Source organism: Heterocephalus glaber, unplaced genomic scaffold, assembly GCF_053883595.1.
Source record: "Heterocephalus glaber isolate CG9 unplaced genomic scaffold, H.glaber_assembly_v1.0 deba00001452, whole genome shotgun sequence".
Taxonomy (NCBI): domain Eukaryota; kingdom Metazoa; phylum Chordata; class Mammalia; order Rodentia; family Bathyergidae; genus Heterocephalus; species Heterocephalus glaber.
Genome location: NW_028258302.1, coordinates 24,275,216 through 24,288,600, shown reverse-complemented (window position 1 = coordinate 24,288,600; position 13,385 = coordinate 24,275,216). Strand labels below are relative to the sequence as shown.

General features: G+C 55.9%; 1 protein-coding gene across 5 annotated transcripts in view; it reads left to right on the top strand.

Annotated features, from left to right (window-relative positions):
* Positions 1–12,517, top strand: part of Plekhm2 (pleckstrin homology and RUN domain containing M2) — a 38,084-nt gene extending 25,567 nt beyond the window's left edge. The window contains exons 6-20 of one of the 5 annotated variants that reach the window (XR_015452826.1): positions 738–924; positions 2,233–2,292; positions 5,481–5,709; positions 6,285–7,127; positions 7,302–7,371; positions 7,463–7,553; positions 7,833–7,897; positions 8,197–8,285; positions 8,798–8,930; positions 9,163–9,353; positions 9,722–9,787; positions 10,394–10,492; positions 10,729–10,908; positions 10,985–11,101; positions 11,580–12,517. Coding sequence is in view for 4 of the 5 variants with exons in the window: in XM_087215739.1 (XP_087071865.1) it covers positions 738–924; positions 2,233–2,292; positions 5,481–5,709; positions 6,285–7,127; positions 7,302–7,371; positions 7,463–7,553; positions 7,833–7,897; positions 8,197–8,285; positions 8,798–8,930; positions 9,163–9,353; positions 9,722–9,787; positions 10,333–10,492; positions 10,729–10,908; positions 10,985–11,101; positions 11,580–11,717 (2,619 nt within the window). In the remaining variant the exon portion in view is untranslated. Of the gene's footprint in view, positions 1–737; positions 925–2,232; positions 2,293–5,480; positions 5,710–6,284; positions 7,128–7,301; positions 7,372–7,462; positions 7,554–7,832; positions 7,898–8,196; positions 8,286–8,797; positions 8,931–9,162; positions 9,354–9,721; positions 9,788–10,332; positions 10,493–10,728; positions 10,909–10,984; positions 11,102–11,579 lie in introns of all 5 variants that reach the window. The other 4 variants (XM_004850338.3, XM_087215739.1, XM_004850339.3 and 1 more) reach the window with 4 other exon arrangements.
* Positions 12,518–13,385: the final 868 nt, after the last annotated feature.

The window sequence follows — 13,385 nt, the reverse complement described above, 5'->3', positions numbered from 1 at the left end:
AAGTTACTTAAAACTTACACATGTTTTTGTTGTTATGAATTATTTATTTCTGGAAGTTGTCACTTAATATTTTTGGACTGTGGGTAACTGAAACCAAGGACAAAGGGAGACTACTGCACAAGTGGAGTGCTGGCCCTTGGGGCTCCAAAGCACTTCCTGAGCTCAAGCTCATTAAGATGAACATGCTACCTCCCCCCTGTGTTTTTGTACCAGGGATCGAACTCAGGATCTTATGCTTGCAAGGCAGGTGCAGTGCCACTGAGCTAAATTCCTGGCCCAACCCCATCTTGGTCACACTACCTTCCCTGGTCCCGGTCTCAAAGCACATTCTGAAAAAGAACCTTGGCAGTAGTAGAATGTGAAGAAAATGAGCAATTTTAATAGTAAAAAGGATCAAGGCAGTCTCAGAGAGCATTTGTGGGGTTTGAGAGCACTTTCCTCTTATGTGCATGGGGTTGGGGCTTGGAATCCAGGGCCCTGCACATGTTAGGCAGCACCGTACCACTGACTGCCCTTTTATCTCTGTCAGCCCAAGTGCACAGTTGTGCAAGCTGGAACGATTCATCATACTCTCTTCAACAGCCTGTCTCTGAATTTACTACATTAACCCATTGACTTTCCCAAAGACAAAGAGCAGGGGAGAACATGACAGATCTGATTCTGCTGTCCATGGAAGGTCACATTCTGTGGCCCACCTGAGGCCCCCTCCAAAGGTCCCTCTCTCACTCTTTATCCAGGATGCCCCTTATTTGGACCTGGCCCCCTACATGCCTGACTACTATAAACCTCAGAACCTGCTGGACTTTGAAGACCGCCTCCCCAGCTCAGTCCATGGCTCAGACAGCCTGTCCCTTAACTCCTTCAACTCTGTCACCTCCACCAACCTGGAATGGGATGACAGTGCAATCGCTCCATCTAGTGAGGGTAAGTGGCCCCTGGTGGAAAGGAGCCATACTTCTGCCCTGACGCAGACTTTGGAGCTCCCTCAGCCTGGCTGGTGGTGTCTCCCCTAACCTGGTGGTTAGACTGCAGTTGAATAGTGGTGGCTGTTTCTCTGGTCTAGATTTCCACAGAGTCCCTGTGGTGGCTAAAGAAATGGATTCCAGGCACAAAAAGCCAAAATAAGATTTTGTGAAGTTTAGGCACTTTCCCTGAAAGTTCTAGTCATACACCCAGGGACAGTTTTCTGAGCAAAGAAGGATCAGCAGCAGTGCCTTGGAAACTCGCCTGGCATTGCAGGCTGAGTGTTGCCTGCTTTGAGAAGGTTGCCTGACCTGAGGCTCCAGGCAGGAAGTGGCTGAGCAACCCATGAAGAGACAGAGAGCCGGGAGGGTTTAAAGTGTAGGGCACGCTCATGGTGGTCTGTTGTGTGTCCCTTACACACTTGCTGCTGTGTAGGGATGGTTGCACCGTTGCTTCAGAGACTGAGGGAGAATCTGTAGGTCATGTCTTGGTCCTGCAGCTTATTAGAACAGCCTGGTTAGTCTCAAACCATAGGCTTTGGTGTTCATTTATAAAACAAAAAACTGGCCATTTCTCCCACTTCATCCTCACTGGGTGCTGATCCCTTCATTGAAGGGAAGGGGATCCAAGGACAGGTTCAGCCCCTAGGCTGCTGCCTCAACATCAAGACCTTGACCTTCCTCTTTCTTTATTTCCACTTGTGCCGTGAGTCATATGTCCCAGGAGGGGTCACTTTCCCATTTGCTGTCACCAAAACTTCAGGGTTCGCCCAAGCAGAAGATGGCAGCTTGGTCTCCTTGGGTCGGCCCCATGGTCTGTCTTAGAAAAGTCAGAGGGATGGGCCTTGAAGAAGCAGCCAGATGGCTCATGGTTTGTCTCTGGCTCCTTAAGCCCCCTCATCTTAGCAGTTTAGATCATGCATCTGGAGATGTGAGGTAGGACCTCATTATCCTGGGGCTCAGCAGGAAGAGAGCTAAGGGGTTGAAAAAGAGGTTACGTCCGAGGAAACCTACCCAAGTGGTTCTCCGCCACAGGCAGGTTCTCAGTTTGGACTTGAATGGCCCCCAGAGCTTTCCTGAGGTCAGCGACCCTGGGGCCAGTGCCTGAGCTGAGCAGCCAGGCTCCTAGGAGGTTCCCTGAGATTGTTAGAAGAAATGCAGAAAGTTCACGTTTTCTTGTTCTCTCCCCATATCAACCACCCATTGCCCCTACCCTCTTCCTTCCACTGCCTGTGTCTCTAATCTTCAGTTTTGTCCCTCATTTTTATAGATTATGATTTTGGAGATGTGTTTCCAGCAGTGCCGTCTGTACCCAGCACAGACTGGGAAGGTGGGACAGAGTCCTCTGGGACCCTCTTTTCCTGTTTTGCAATGTTTCCATGCCAAGCTTGCTGCATGTCTTGAAACCAGCTCCTTATGATTTATAATAATGTCAATGATCATAATAAGCCAGTCTGGCACTCTAACAGATGGAATTCTGCAGCAGGAGAACTTGGCCTTTAGCCCTAGGTCACTTCCTTCTCTTAGTGCAGGTGCCTGAGGTGTCCCTAAGTGTCTACATTTGGGGATACCAGGTCACCCTCCCTGACTCTCATGCCAATTGACACTCCCAGTGCAGGAGCACCTGCACATTTGTGGGGTGTCAGTGGCCTGACCGAGTGACTAGAGACTTGTTCTGAAAAGCAGTGCCCTTAAACATTGGTTGCAAGATAGCACCCAGCAGAAAGAGGGCTTGATTCTTTCACTGTAGCAGTCCACTCTTAATGGTTCCTTCTCCATTTTTTGTATTGTTTTGGTTTTGTTTTCTGAGCGAGGTTCTTTCTGTGTTGCCCAGGCTGGGTTTGGACTCACAATTTTCCTGTCTCAGCTTCCTGAACACCTGGGATAACAGGCATAATCCCACTGTGCTCAGCCCTCTCGGGTATTTTTTAAAAGAGATTGAGGTCTAAGTGAGGCATAGCTGAATCTTCATATAGGGAGATTCTCTAAGAGGGTTTTTTTTTTTGTACCGGGGATCGAACTTGGGTCCTTGCACTTCCGCAGCCTGTGGAGAAACCACTGAGCTAAATCCCCGGCCCTCTAAGAGGTTTTAAGGCAGATTAAAATAAAATCTGTCAGCCTTCTTCCCTGTCCTCTGGGCAGTACAGGGTTTCAGCATTGTTCTGCTATAACCCAGTGCTGGACTTGTATAAATTCATCAAGTGATTCCCCAGGTTGCCGTGATTATTCAAAGCAGACGTATTTCTGACCAGGCAAATGCTTTCTCTTTAAATATGAGGCCGTTCCAGATACCCCTTCTTAAAGAGCCTTCTGCTTGGGGGCCACTTCCAGCCTGGAGGGGTGACCCCATCCTGAGTACTAAGAGACGCGATCTCTGAGTAGTGGGTGACAGATGCTCTTTCCCATGTAAGCGAGTCTGAAACAAGATCCAGCCCTGGGAAACCTAGATTATGTCACTTGGCCAAGAGAGTAGCATTGCAGTCTCATAGTTTTATTTACATTAGCCTGGAGCCCAGAATTCCATCGTAACACCGTTGGCCCTCAGCCTCTCTTTTGGCACATGTGCTGGACGTTTGGGTTTTCCCTCTGATGCTAACAACTAACCCCCTTCCTGATGTGCCTGTTGCAGTCACTTGACAAAAGGGGCCTGACCTTCCTTTGCAGCCCTTCAGAGCCCCCCGTGGCCTGAGCACTAGCAGCCAGTTGTGTGCTTGCTTAGGCCAGGCTGGGGCCCAGGGCAGGGTGAGATTTCTCTCAACCCTGACCTGCTTTCCTAAGTTCCTTGGGCACTGAAGCATTCCCTGGCATGCCCTTGGCAGCTCACTTGGGGAGACTCTGGAGAAAGCAGCAAGCACTTGGGGAGGGGATGGCTGCTCCATGATCTTTGGTTTTGTTCCAGAGCTGGTGGGCATCCCAGTCTTGATGCCCACCATACCTGAAGTCTGCCTTCTGGCCTCTCGGGACCCCTCCCTAAGCAGCTGCAGGAGCTGAGGAGGAGCAGAAGGTTGGGAACAGCTCAGGCTTTGAGGGACTCATTTGGAGTCACAAGACATGGTTTTGTGCCTCAGAGAACAAAGAAATCTGAAGTATCACAGGTCACTCTTGCCAGAGCTGGCAGTTAGGCCTCCCTTGTCCTTACATCAAAAGGCAGTATGGGGCTGGGGATTTAGCTCAGTGGTTTTGCCGCCTGCTGCGCAAGCGCAAGGACCCGAGTTCAGTCCCTGGTACCAAAAAAAAAAAAAAGGCAATATGCTTTTAAACACTAGATGATGGCTGTGTCAGCAGGCAGCTGTCCAATGGTTTGCTAGTGGGGTGGCCCCCGCTAGGGGGCTGTGAGATAATGGCCAGCAAGATGTTCATACCCTGGCAGATGGGGCAGGAACAACCTGTATCCATGCTGTTAATCCTCACCCAGGCGGGGGGCCTCACTTCTCTGCTTGGACAGCTCCTGTCTGCTACTGACACGTGGCCCATGTGCTTGTCACACTAGTGCCCCTACCTGTTCCAGGCTCTTGGGATGGGGGGGGGCTGGTTGGACCAGCTTTCCCCTGGAGAGGTAGCATCATTGCTCTCCCCTCCCCCAAGGCCAGGCCATAGGTGACAGGCAGGTTTGCATGAAATAGAGCTCTCACCCCACCCCCAAGGGGCATCTGGTCCTGACCCCCAGGCGTGCATACTGGGGAAGAGCCGCATCCTCCAAGGGGTGCAAGGCTCCTCCAAGGGGTGCAAGGCGTCTGGGGCACCCCCTCCCACACTGCCCTTCTGCATCTCATTCTTGTCACCCTTGTCCTGTTGTTTCACTCTCTATTCTGTCTCTGGCTCCTCTATCTGTCCTTCCTGCAGGCCCTCCCCCTCTGGTACCCGTCCTACCCTGTCAGCCTCTGCCCCCTCATTTTCTCTGGTCTCTTCCTCTATTCTTTATTTTTTTGTTGTTGTTACCTATGATCGAACTCGGGACCTTGTGCTTGCAAGGCAGGCACCGGAACCACTGAGCTAAATCCCCAGCCCCTCTTCCTCTATTCTTGTTTCCTTTCTGTTGCCTTTTGTCTGCAAGGGATCCTTCAGAGGACTTGGGGTATTGCTAAGCCCTACTTGTGGGAACAGTGCTGAAGGAGCTGCTTGGCACCCCCATCCTCTGACAGGAGGGCTCCAAGGCTCACCATTAACCTAGAAGCTGTGTGCCTGTCTCCTCTTCATAGCTCCCAGCCTCACCAGAGGTGTCAGAGTCACATGCCTAAGGACCTGACCTTAGGCTGTTGTTTCCCATGGGGCTCTTACCATTAACCTGGCCAAATTGTGTACTCGGGTAGGCTTGGGTGGGCTCCCAGTGGGGGTGGAGGTGGAGGCTCCCCCAGGTTTCTCCTAAAGCACAAATATCTGTCCTGTCAGGTTGGGGTTTCTGCATTTAAAACAGGGTCACTCTGGTCAGACTTCCCTGGGGGAGGACTCACTGTCCCCCAACATAAGGCACACTGTAGAGCTGACCCTGACAGGCTGCCTCCCGCCTCCTTGCCCCAGCAGATGGAGACCTCACAGACACTGTCAGTGGCCCTCGCTCCACTGCCTCGGACCTGACCAGCAGTAAGGCGTCCACCAAGAGCCCCACCCAGCGCCACAACCCCTTCAACGAGGAACAGACTGAGATGGTGTCCTCCTCCGACACCACCCCGGTGCACACCACCTCCCAGAATGGGGAGTCCCAGGTCCTAGAGCCGCCGGATGCCTGCACAGAGCTTGAGGTCATCAGGTCAGCAGGGAGGGCCAGGGAGAAGTTGGCCAGTGTCCTGTGTCCGTGTGTCCATTGCTGGCCTCACTGTTTAGTCCAGGGGTGGCCTCGAGGACAGTGGGGCATCTTCCGGAGACTAAGAAGTAGGCTCTCCCCACCCTCAGGCCGTTTGCATTTGGAGTTTTGTTGGAGGATGAGGATTGAACCCAGGGCCTTTGCATTGAGCTACGTCCCCAGCCCTTTTTAAACATTTTTAAAATTTTGAGAGTCTTGTTAAGTTGCCCAGGCTGGTTTTGTCTCCTAGGTAGGTGCAGCTAGCTCAGTTTTATCTGCTGGAAATCATAAGACCTGCTTGATGGTGCCCTTGGCCACTGCCATTTGTACATCCCTTGTGCTGTCCCCCATGCATACCCTTATCACCCTGCCTCTGCTAGCACCAGGGACCTCTCAGAGCCTGGCCTCTCCCTCACACTGTCCAGGACAGTGGAATTTCTGGCAGTGCCCTCAGAGAGCATATGCCCAGGGTCACTCCGCCCAGCCTGGTTCTCTCGGGATGGCCCTCAGCTGCTCACTGTCTCCCCATCCTGCTCCTACAGGGTCACCAAGAAGAAGAAGACCGGCAAGAGGAAGAAGATCAGACCAGATGAGGAAGCAAGTCCACTCCACCCCATCTCCAGCCAGCAGGCGAGTGTCAGGCAAGGGGATGGTGACAGCCTGGTCAGCAGCCTGGGGCTTGGGCAGGACTCGCTGGACACCACCTCGGCCTCCCTGCCTGAGGAGTTCGAGGGGCCCACCAGTGCTCCCGAGACCAGTGAGCAGTCCGAGCTTGGCCAGGTGGGCCTGCTGATCCCTGAGATGAAGGATACCTCTATGGAGCGCCTGGGACAGCCCCTGAGAAAGGTCATTGACCAGCTCCATGGGCAGCTGGACCCCAGCACCTGGAGCTCCCATGTCGAGCCCCCAGACCAGTCCTTTCGGACCAGCTCTCCCGGGGAGGCCCCGGAGAAACCACCATTTTGCGACTTTAGTGAGGGGCTTCCAGCCCCCATGGACTTCTACCGCTTTACCGTCGAGAGTCCAAGCACTGTTACATCAGGTGGCAGCAACCATGACCTTGCAGGGTTTGGCCAACCGCTGCATGTTCCTGGTGGCCCTGCGGCTGCTAGCCAAGAAGAAGAGGGAGGAGGAGGAGAGGGACAGACATCTGGGCTCCTAGAGGATGTGCCAGGGGTGGCTCAGGAGCTGGAGACCCAGGAAGAGGACTCCCAGCCACCCCTGGTCCTCGAGGGGCCTGGGTCCAAGCCCGAACTACAGACCCAGGAGACTTCCTGCCCACTCAAGCAGGACCAGCCCAGCCCATGTCTGAGTAGCGCTGAGGACTCCGGGGTGGACGAGGGCCAGGGGAGCCCTTCTGAAATGACACACTCCTCGGAGTTCCGGTGAGCAGACATCCACGCTTGCACAAGAAGCTGCCATCCCTGGCGCAGGGGACAAGGGCCTCTGACCTCCCAGGAAAACTAAGCATAGCTCCCTGAAGACTGAGTCTGGGGTGGAAGGGGCCTGATCTCCATGTCCCGAATGACTCCTGTCTTCCCACACTGCCCCTCTCACAGGGTAGACAACAATCACCTCCTCCTGCTGATGATCCACGTGTTCCGGGAAAACGAGGAGCAGCTGTTCAAAGTAAGTTCCAGGAACCTGGGAATCATGGGAGACCCAGTGAGGACAGGGCAGGGTGGGAGGCAGGCCTGAGCGCTGTGTGCTTGCCCCTCAGATGATCCGTATGAGCACCGGCCACATGGAGGGCAACCTGCAGCTGCTCTACGTGCTGCTCACGGATTGCTACGTCTACCTGCTCCGCAAAGGTGCCTGCCGCCCCCCCACCAAGAGCAGGTTGGGGTTCTGACCCCCTTTCCCCAGGCTTCTCTCCTCTGAGTGGTGTGTAGTGGTGAAAACAGACCCCCAGGAAGGTATGGCTAGCTGAGCCTGGGGTTCTGCCCCCCTTGTATGCCCCATGATTGTCTCTACTCTGTCATTCCGATGGTAGGCAAGGAGGGTCCTCCCTGTGAGGGAACAGGTCCTAGGAACGGGGTCTGAGAAGGCAAAGGCCAAGGGGTAATAGGCATTGGGGTCTCCTCTCTCAGGGGCCACAGAGAAGCCATACCTGGTGGAAGAGGCCGTTTCTTACAATGAACTTGACTATGTGTCGGTGAGTGCAGGCTCCGCAGTGGGTTACAGGGCTCCCGGGCCACCCACCCTCTGAGCTGCAGAGCAAGCTGTGTCCCAGGGTTGGGCACAGCTGAACTCTCAGTACCCTGGCTGTGTGCTGGGGACAGGGGCCCACAGTGAAAACATCTCTTCCTGGGCTTTGTGGCTGACCACCTTCCCTAAGTCCTGCTGGCCCAGGCCTCGGGAGCCAAGTGACCCCAGGGTGTGCTTGCTTCTTCCCTCCGGGTTCTACCTCTTCTGCCTGGCAGCAGCCGAGCTCCATGTGGTATCTTCTGGCAGGTTGGCCTCGACCAGCAGACAGTGAAGCTGGTGTGCACCAACCGCAGGAAGCAGTTTCTGCTGGACACCGCAGATGTGGCCCTGGCTGAGTGAGTGTCAGTCCCACCCCTCAACAGGACTGGAGGACAGGACTGACATATGCCCCTGTGTGGTATGGCTGGGGGTGGAGGGTGGGACATGGAAGCCACATGGACTGTTGCCAACAGACTGATCCCCGTGACCTTCAGAAGGGGTGGAACTAGCCTGAATTATCCAAGCACAAGGAAGGCAGAGAGCCTGCTGCTGGACGGGAGGTGCCCTTGAACACTTACACACTTACAGCCCTACATGTGATGAAGCCAGGTCTACCGAGCATCACCTTATCCCATTTCCTTCACTTCAAGATCCAGGTCCTCTGGGCCATTAAGGAACAGGCAAAAAAAAAAAAAAAAAAGGAACAGGCAGCCCTCTTCTGGTCACCATTTGCTGGCCAGAGGCTCCTACTGCATAACTGCTTCCAGCCAGGCCCCTCTGTCACATTGCTGTGGCCTCTCCAGGCAGGAGCTCTCAGGACAAAGCTCTGTCTCCAGGCCTCTAACAGCAAACCTCACTCCCTGTGCAGGTTCTTCTTGGCCTCTCTGAAGTCAGCCATGATCAAAGGCTGTCGGGAACCACCCTACCCCAGCATCCTGACTGATGCCACCATGGAGAAGCTGGCACTGGCCAAATTTGTGGCCCAGGAATCCAAATGTGAGGTCAGCAGCTGAGGAAAAAGTGGGGTATGATCCAGGCAGTCTCAGGGGTGGGTAGCCCATGGTGTTGGGGTTAAGGGATACAGACAATGCCTTCAGTCACCACCCTGGGAGGGTGGGCCTCCTGGCCACAGGATTTGTAAAGCACTTTGTTCTCTGAGCACCTGCTTCTGCTGCTAGCCCAGCCACCTGCCTGGTCCAGGCCTTACCACTCTGTCCACCATCCCCAACTCAGGCATCCACTGTGACTGTGCACTTCTATGGGCTCGTGCATTGGGAGGACCCTATGGACGAGGTCTTGGACCCTGTGCCCTGCCACTGCTCGCCCCTCGAGGGTGCCATCACCAAAGAAGGTGTGCTGCACTACAAGGCGGGCACCTCTTACCTGGGCAAAGAGCACTGGAAGACCTGCTTTGTGGTGCTCAGGTAGGCATCCAGCAGCTCTGTGCCCAGGCTCAGCTGGCCCAGAGCTGGGGGAGGCCCCTTCCTCCTTCACCACCTTTGGGGTGAAGCCAGCCCCCCTGCTGTCCCCTTCAATTCCTTCTTCAGCCTCCCTTCCATAGAAAACAGGGCCCCAGGGCCAGGGATTTAGCTTAGTGGTTCTGCCGCCTGTCTCGAAAGCATAAGGTCCCGAGTTCGAGCCCCTGTACCAAAAAAAAGAAAAGAAAAGAAAACAGGGCCCCAGCTTCCTCTGCCTCTGGGGTTCATGGCCACAGTCTGGGGGTCCCTGGGGTCTGGACTCCACCTGGTCCCGTTCCCAGGCCAAGCCTCACCTACTGCATTGTACCCTGCAGCAATGGGATCCTATACCAGTATCCTGACCGCACCGATGTCATCCCCCTGCTCTCAGTGAACATGGGGTGAGTGTCCAGGAGATGGGGTGCTGGGCAGTTGTCGGGGCCAGGCACTGCTGCCCCAGAGCGTCCGTGCTCCCTGGCCCTCCCATCAGTTCTGTCTGTCCCTTATCCCCACCCTCCCCATCTAGCAGTGGTGACTGGGGCCCTGGGTTTGCTGAGTTGAGGCTGTGAGGAGCCTGGGGAGGGAGGATGGAGGAAGGAGGTACTGCCTGGGGAGCATGGCTGGGGAGGGTCCTGTCTGAAGGGGGAGCCAGCCCCTTCCAGCAGCTCCCATGGGAGGAGGCGTGGATGAGTGGGCGCCAGTTCTGAGCAGCCAAGCTGAGCTGATCTCACCCCTTGCCTGGCCAGGGGTCCCAAGGGACCCTGCAATGCTGGAGACCAAATGAGTTACACAGAAAGGGTGGGGCCTCGAGGGTCCACAGCCTCCTGGGGTCCAGTCCGCTGTCTGTGGCCCTCCATGCCTGCATTCCGCCAGCCCGCCCCTGGGGCTCCCACTCCCCCCACCCCTGCCTCCTTGCTCCTGTTTCACCCCTCCTCCTCTGGCCCAGGGGGGAGCAATGCGGTGGCTGCCGGAGATCCAACACCACAGATCGGCCCCACGCCTTCCAGGTCATTCTGGCCGACCGGCCCTGCCTGGAGCTGAGCGCTGAGAGTGAAGCTGAGATGGCCGACTGGATGCAGCACCTCTGCCAGGCAGTGTCCAAAGGGGTAAGCACCTCCTGTCCCAGTGTTCACCTGCCAGAGCCCCTCCAGAACCCCCGGTTCATCCCAAACCCACACCAGTCACAGAGCAGCCTGCAAGGACCTAGACGGGGGACCCTGGAGCCCAGGACCAGCCCGCCTTCCCTTCTCCCCACTCCCACTCCTGAGCGGGCAGAGCCCACTGGGCCCCTGACTGGGTTCTGGTGCAGACCACCCTGGAGAACTTCCCTGCCGTGCCTCAGGTCATCCCCCAGGGGGTCACTCCCAGCCCCTGCATCCCTTGCTGCCTGGTGATCACTTCGGACCACCTCTTCACGTGCCATGAGGACTGCCAGACCAGCTTCTTCCGCTCACTGGGCACAGCCAGACTGGCCGACATCAGCGCCATCTCCATGGAGCCGGGCAAGGAGTACTGCATCTTGGTAAGCTAGGGCAGGCTGGGGGTGGCATAGGCCTTGTGGGGGGGGGCACCTGCTCACCTCGGGCCTGTCTCCCTAGGAATTCTCCCAGGACAGCCCTCAGCTCCCCACTCCCTGGGTCATCTACCTGAGCTGCACTTCTGAACTGGACCGATTCCTGTCTGCACTGAACTCTGGGTGGAAAGCCATCTACCAGGTACCCAACTGCCTGAGAGCCCCAGCTGCTCCAAGGACCTGGCCTGGCCTCAAGGGTCCTGGGGACAGCAATGTGCCAGCAGCTTTGGGACAGATGTAGAAACTTAGGGCCCTAGGGTTAAAGCACTGCCTCAGACTGTGGCAAAAACTGAAAATAGAGCTAGGAGATGCAATTCCTGACCTCAGCTCCAATTGAAGAGCATGAGGAGGTGCTTATGTGGGCCTGGAGCTGAGCTGCAGGACCCCCCTGCTCTGGAGCTTAACCCAGAGTGGGTGGCCTCACTGGCCCTGGAGAAAGGGATTTGGAGCTGCTGCTACACTGCAGCCTGGGGAAGCCCGGGGAGGAGGCGGGCTCTTGCCATGGAATCTGCTCCCAGGGGATCTGTGGAGGGACTGGAGACCCAAGGCAAAGCCTAGGATTGGCCCCTTGGAAGTAGAGAGCCTGCAGCCTTCCCATGCCACTGCCTGGCTCCATACAGGTGGACCTGCCCCAAAAGGCAATCCATGAAGCCTCCACCAGGCAGAAGTTTGAGGACGCCCTGAGCCTCATCCACAGCGCCTGGCAGCGGAGTGACAGCCTCTGCCGAGGCAGAGCCTCCCGGGACCCCTGGTGCTGAGGTGGAGATGGGTGGTATCCCAGGTGGGCGGGAAAGGGAGGCAGGCTGACTGGAAGGCACACGCCTGTGTCATGCTGCCTGGGAGCCAGGCCCCACATGCTATTGCCCCAGGCAACAGAACCAGAAGTGCGGCTTGAGACAGGGCCTCCTGGCTCCCAGGGATCCGGAGTGGTGCCCAGCACCCCAGGCATCCTGCCTGATGGGTAGTGGCTTGAGGTGGCCGGGGCAAAGAGCCTGAGCCCTGTGGGCTCTGTAGATGACACTTCCTTCCCGGGCCACCACCATCTGTCCAAGATGGTGATGATAATCCATCTAAGGAGGGATCAAAAGATGCAGGAAGGTGGGATCCCCTTTACGCCTGCTGGGTTGGGGCCTGGGCAGAGGCTCAGGGCCTGCTGGGGTCCTGAGTGCCCAGCCACCTTGTTCGTTTTGGAACACTCTTCTGGCTGTGCAGGAGCTGGAGGACTAGTGTCTGTGCATGCCTCTTCCCTGCTGATCCATCCACGCACAGCTGCCTACCAAGGGCCCTGCATGCCCATAGTCTGCCCTGCCTTCTCCCAACCCAGCAGAGCCGGCAAGAACAGGGATCAGCTGGCTTCTCATGCCAGGATTAAATGGGAGCGGGAGGACCTGGCAGAGGAGTGGAGCCCAGCAGCCTGGGGTCCACCTTGACATCTCCTGACTATCCCCTGCCGCCTGGAGCCAGGCCCTCCCTGAGTGCTTTGTCAGAGCCCTCGGGGGAAGGGATCAGTGGTTTGGGTTTTGTTTTTTAAAATAAAACAGATATGTTACATTGCCAAGACTTGTCACTGGCTTTTTGAGCAGGGTGAGGTGGGAGGGTGATAGACCCTCCTCCCATTCTGCAAACATGTCACCATCGTCTGTCATCTGTACTACCTGCTGCCTGGACACATGGAACCGAGTCAGCCTTGGCCTGGAGGAGCACAGGCCCTAGGAAGCTCTTAGCTTGACCTTCCCCTCCCCACTGTGTTCTGCAGCTGCCCTGGGCAAGGGGCGGCCGAGTCCTTGTGGCCAAGTGGCCAGGTCTCACCTTATACAGTGGGCCTTCTGTTTCCAACACCATTCCCCTAGGGCCCTGACGTTTTGGGGGGAGCAGGGATGGGGTGGCAGGAGCCAGAGGCAGGGCACATGCAGCCCCTTTTATTGTGTGGGCCATGGTGTCGGCACACCCTCCACCCCAGTCTCCAAGGCCCTTCTGAAGGAGGTGTCCCTGCCACAGCTGTTACAGGACCCCGCTGGGGCAAGAAAAAAAAAGGAAAATTCCAGGAAAAAATTCTTCAGGTTTCACTTGCACACCATTCTGAGTACTGTAATGACATCTCCTGTCCTAGACTCGAGTTGTCCCTCTGTCCAGCTTACCCATGCTTACGCCTGCCCTTCTGTCAGGAGAACTGTGGTGCTGTCACAGTGCTTGTGTCCAGATAACACTTATTTCAACTAATAAGGCCCCCCAAATCAAGACTGGTGCTCTTTTCCTTTCTCCTTTCCCTCTCTGACCCCACCGCCCTTGCTAGGGATGAAATGGAACCCAGGGTCTCACACACACTAAGCAAGTGCTCTATCATCCCCTTTCCTGAGTGCCATAGTCCACACCTGTGATTCCAGCGCTGAGGGAGACAGAGTAAAGAAGATCGCAAGTTGAAGTCC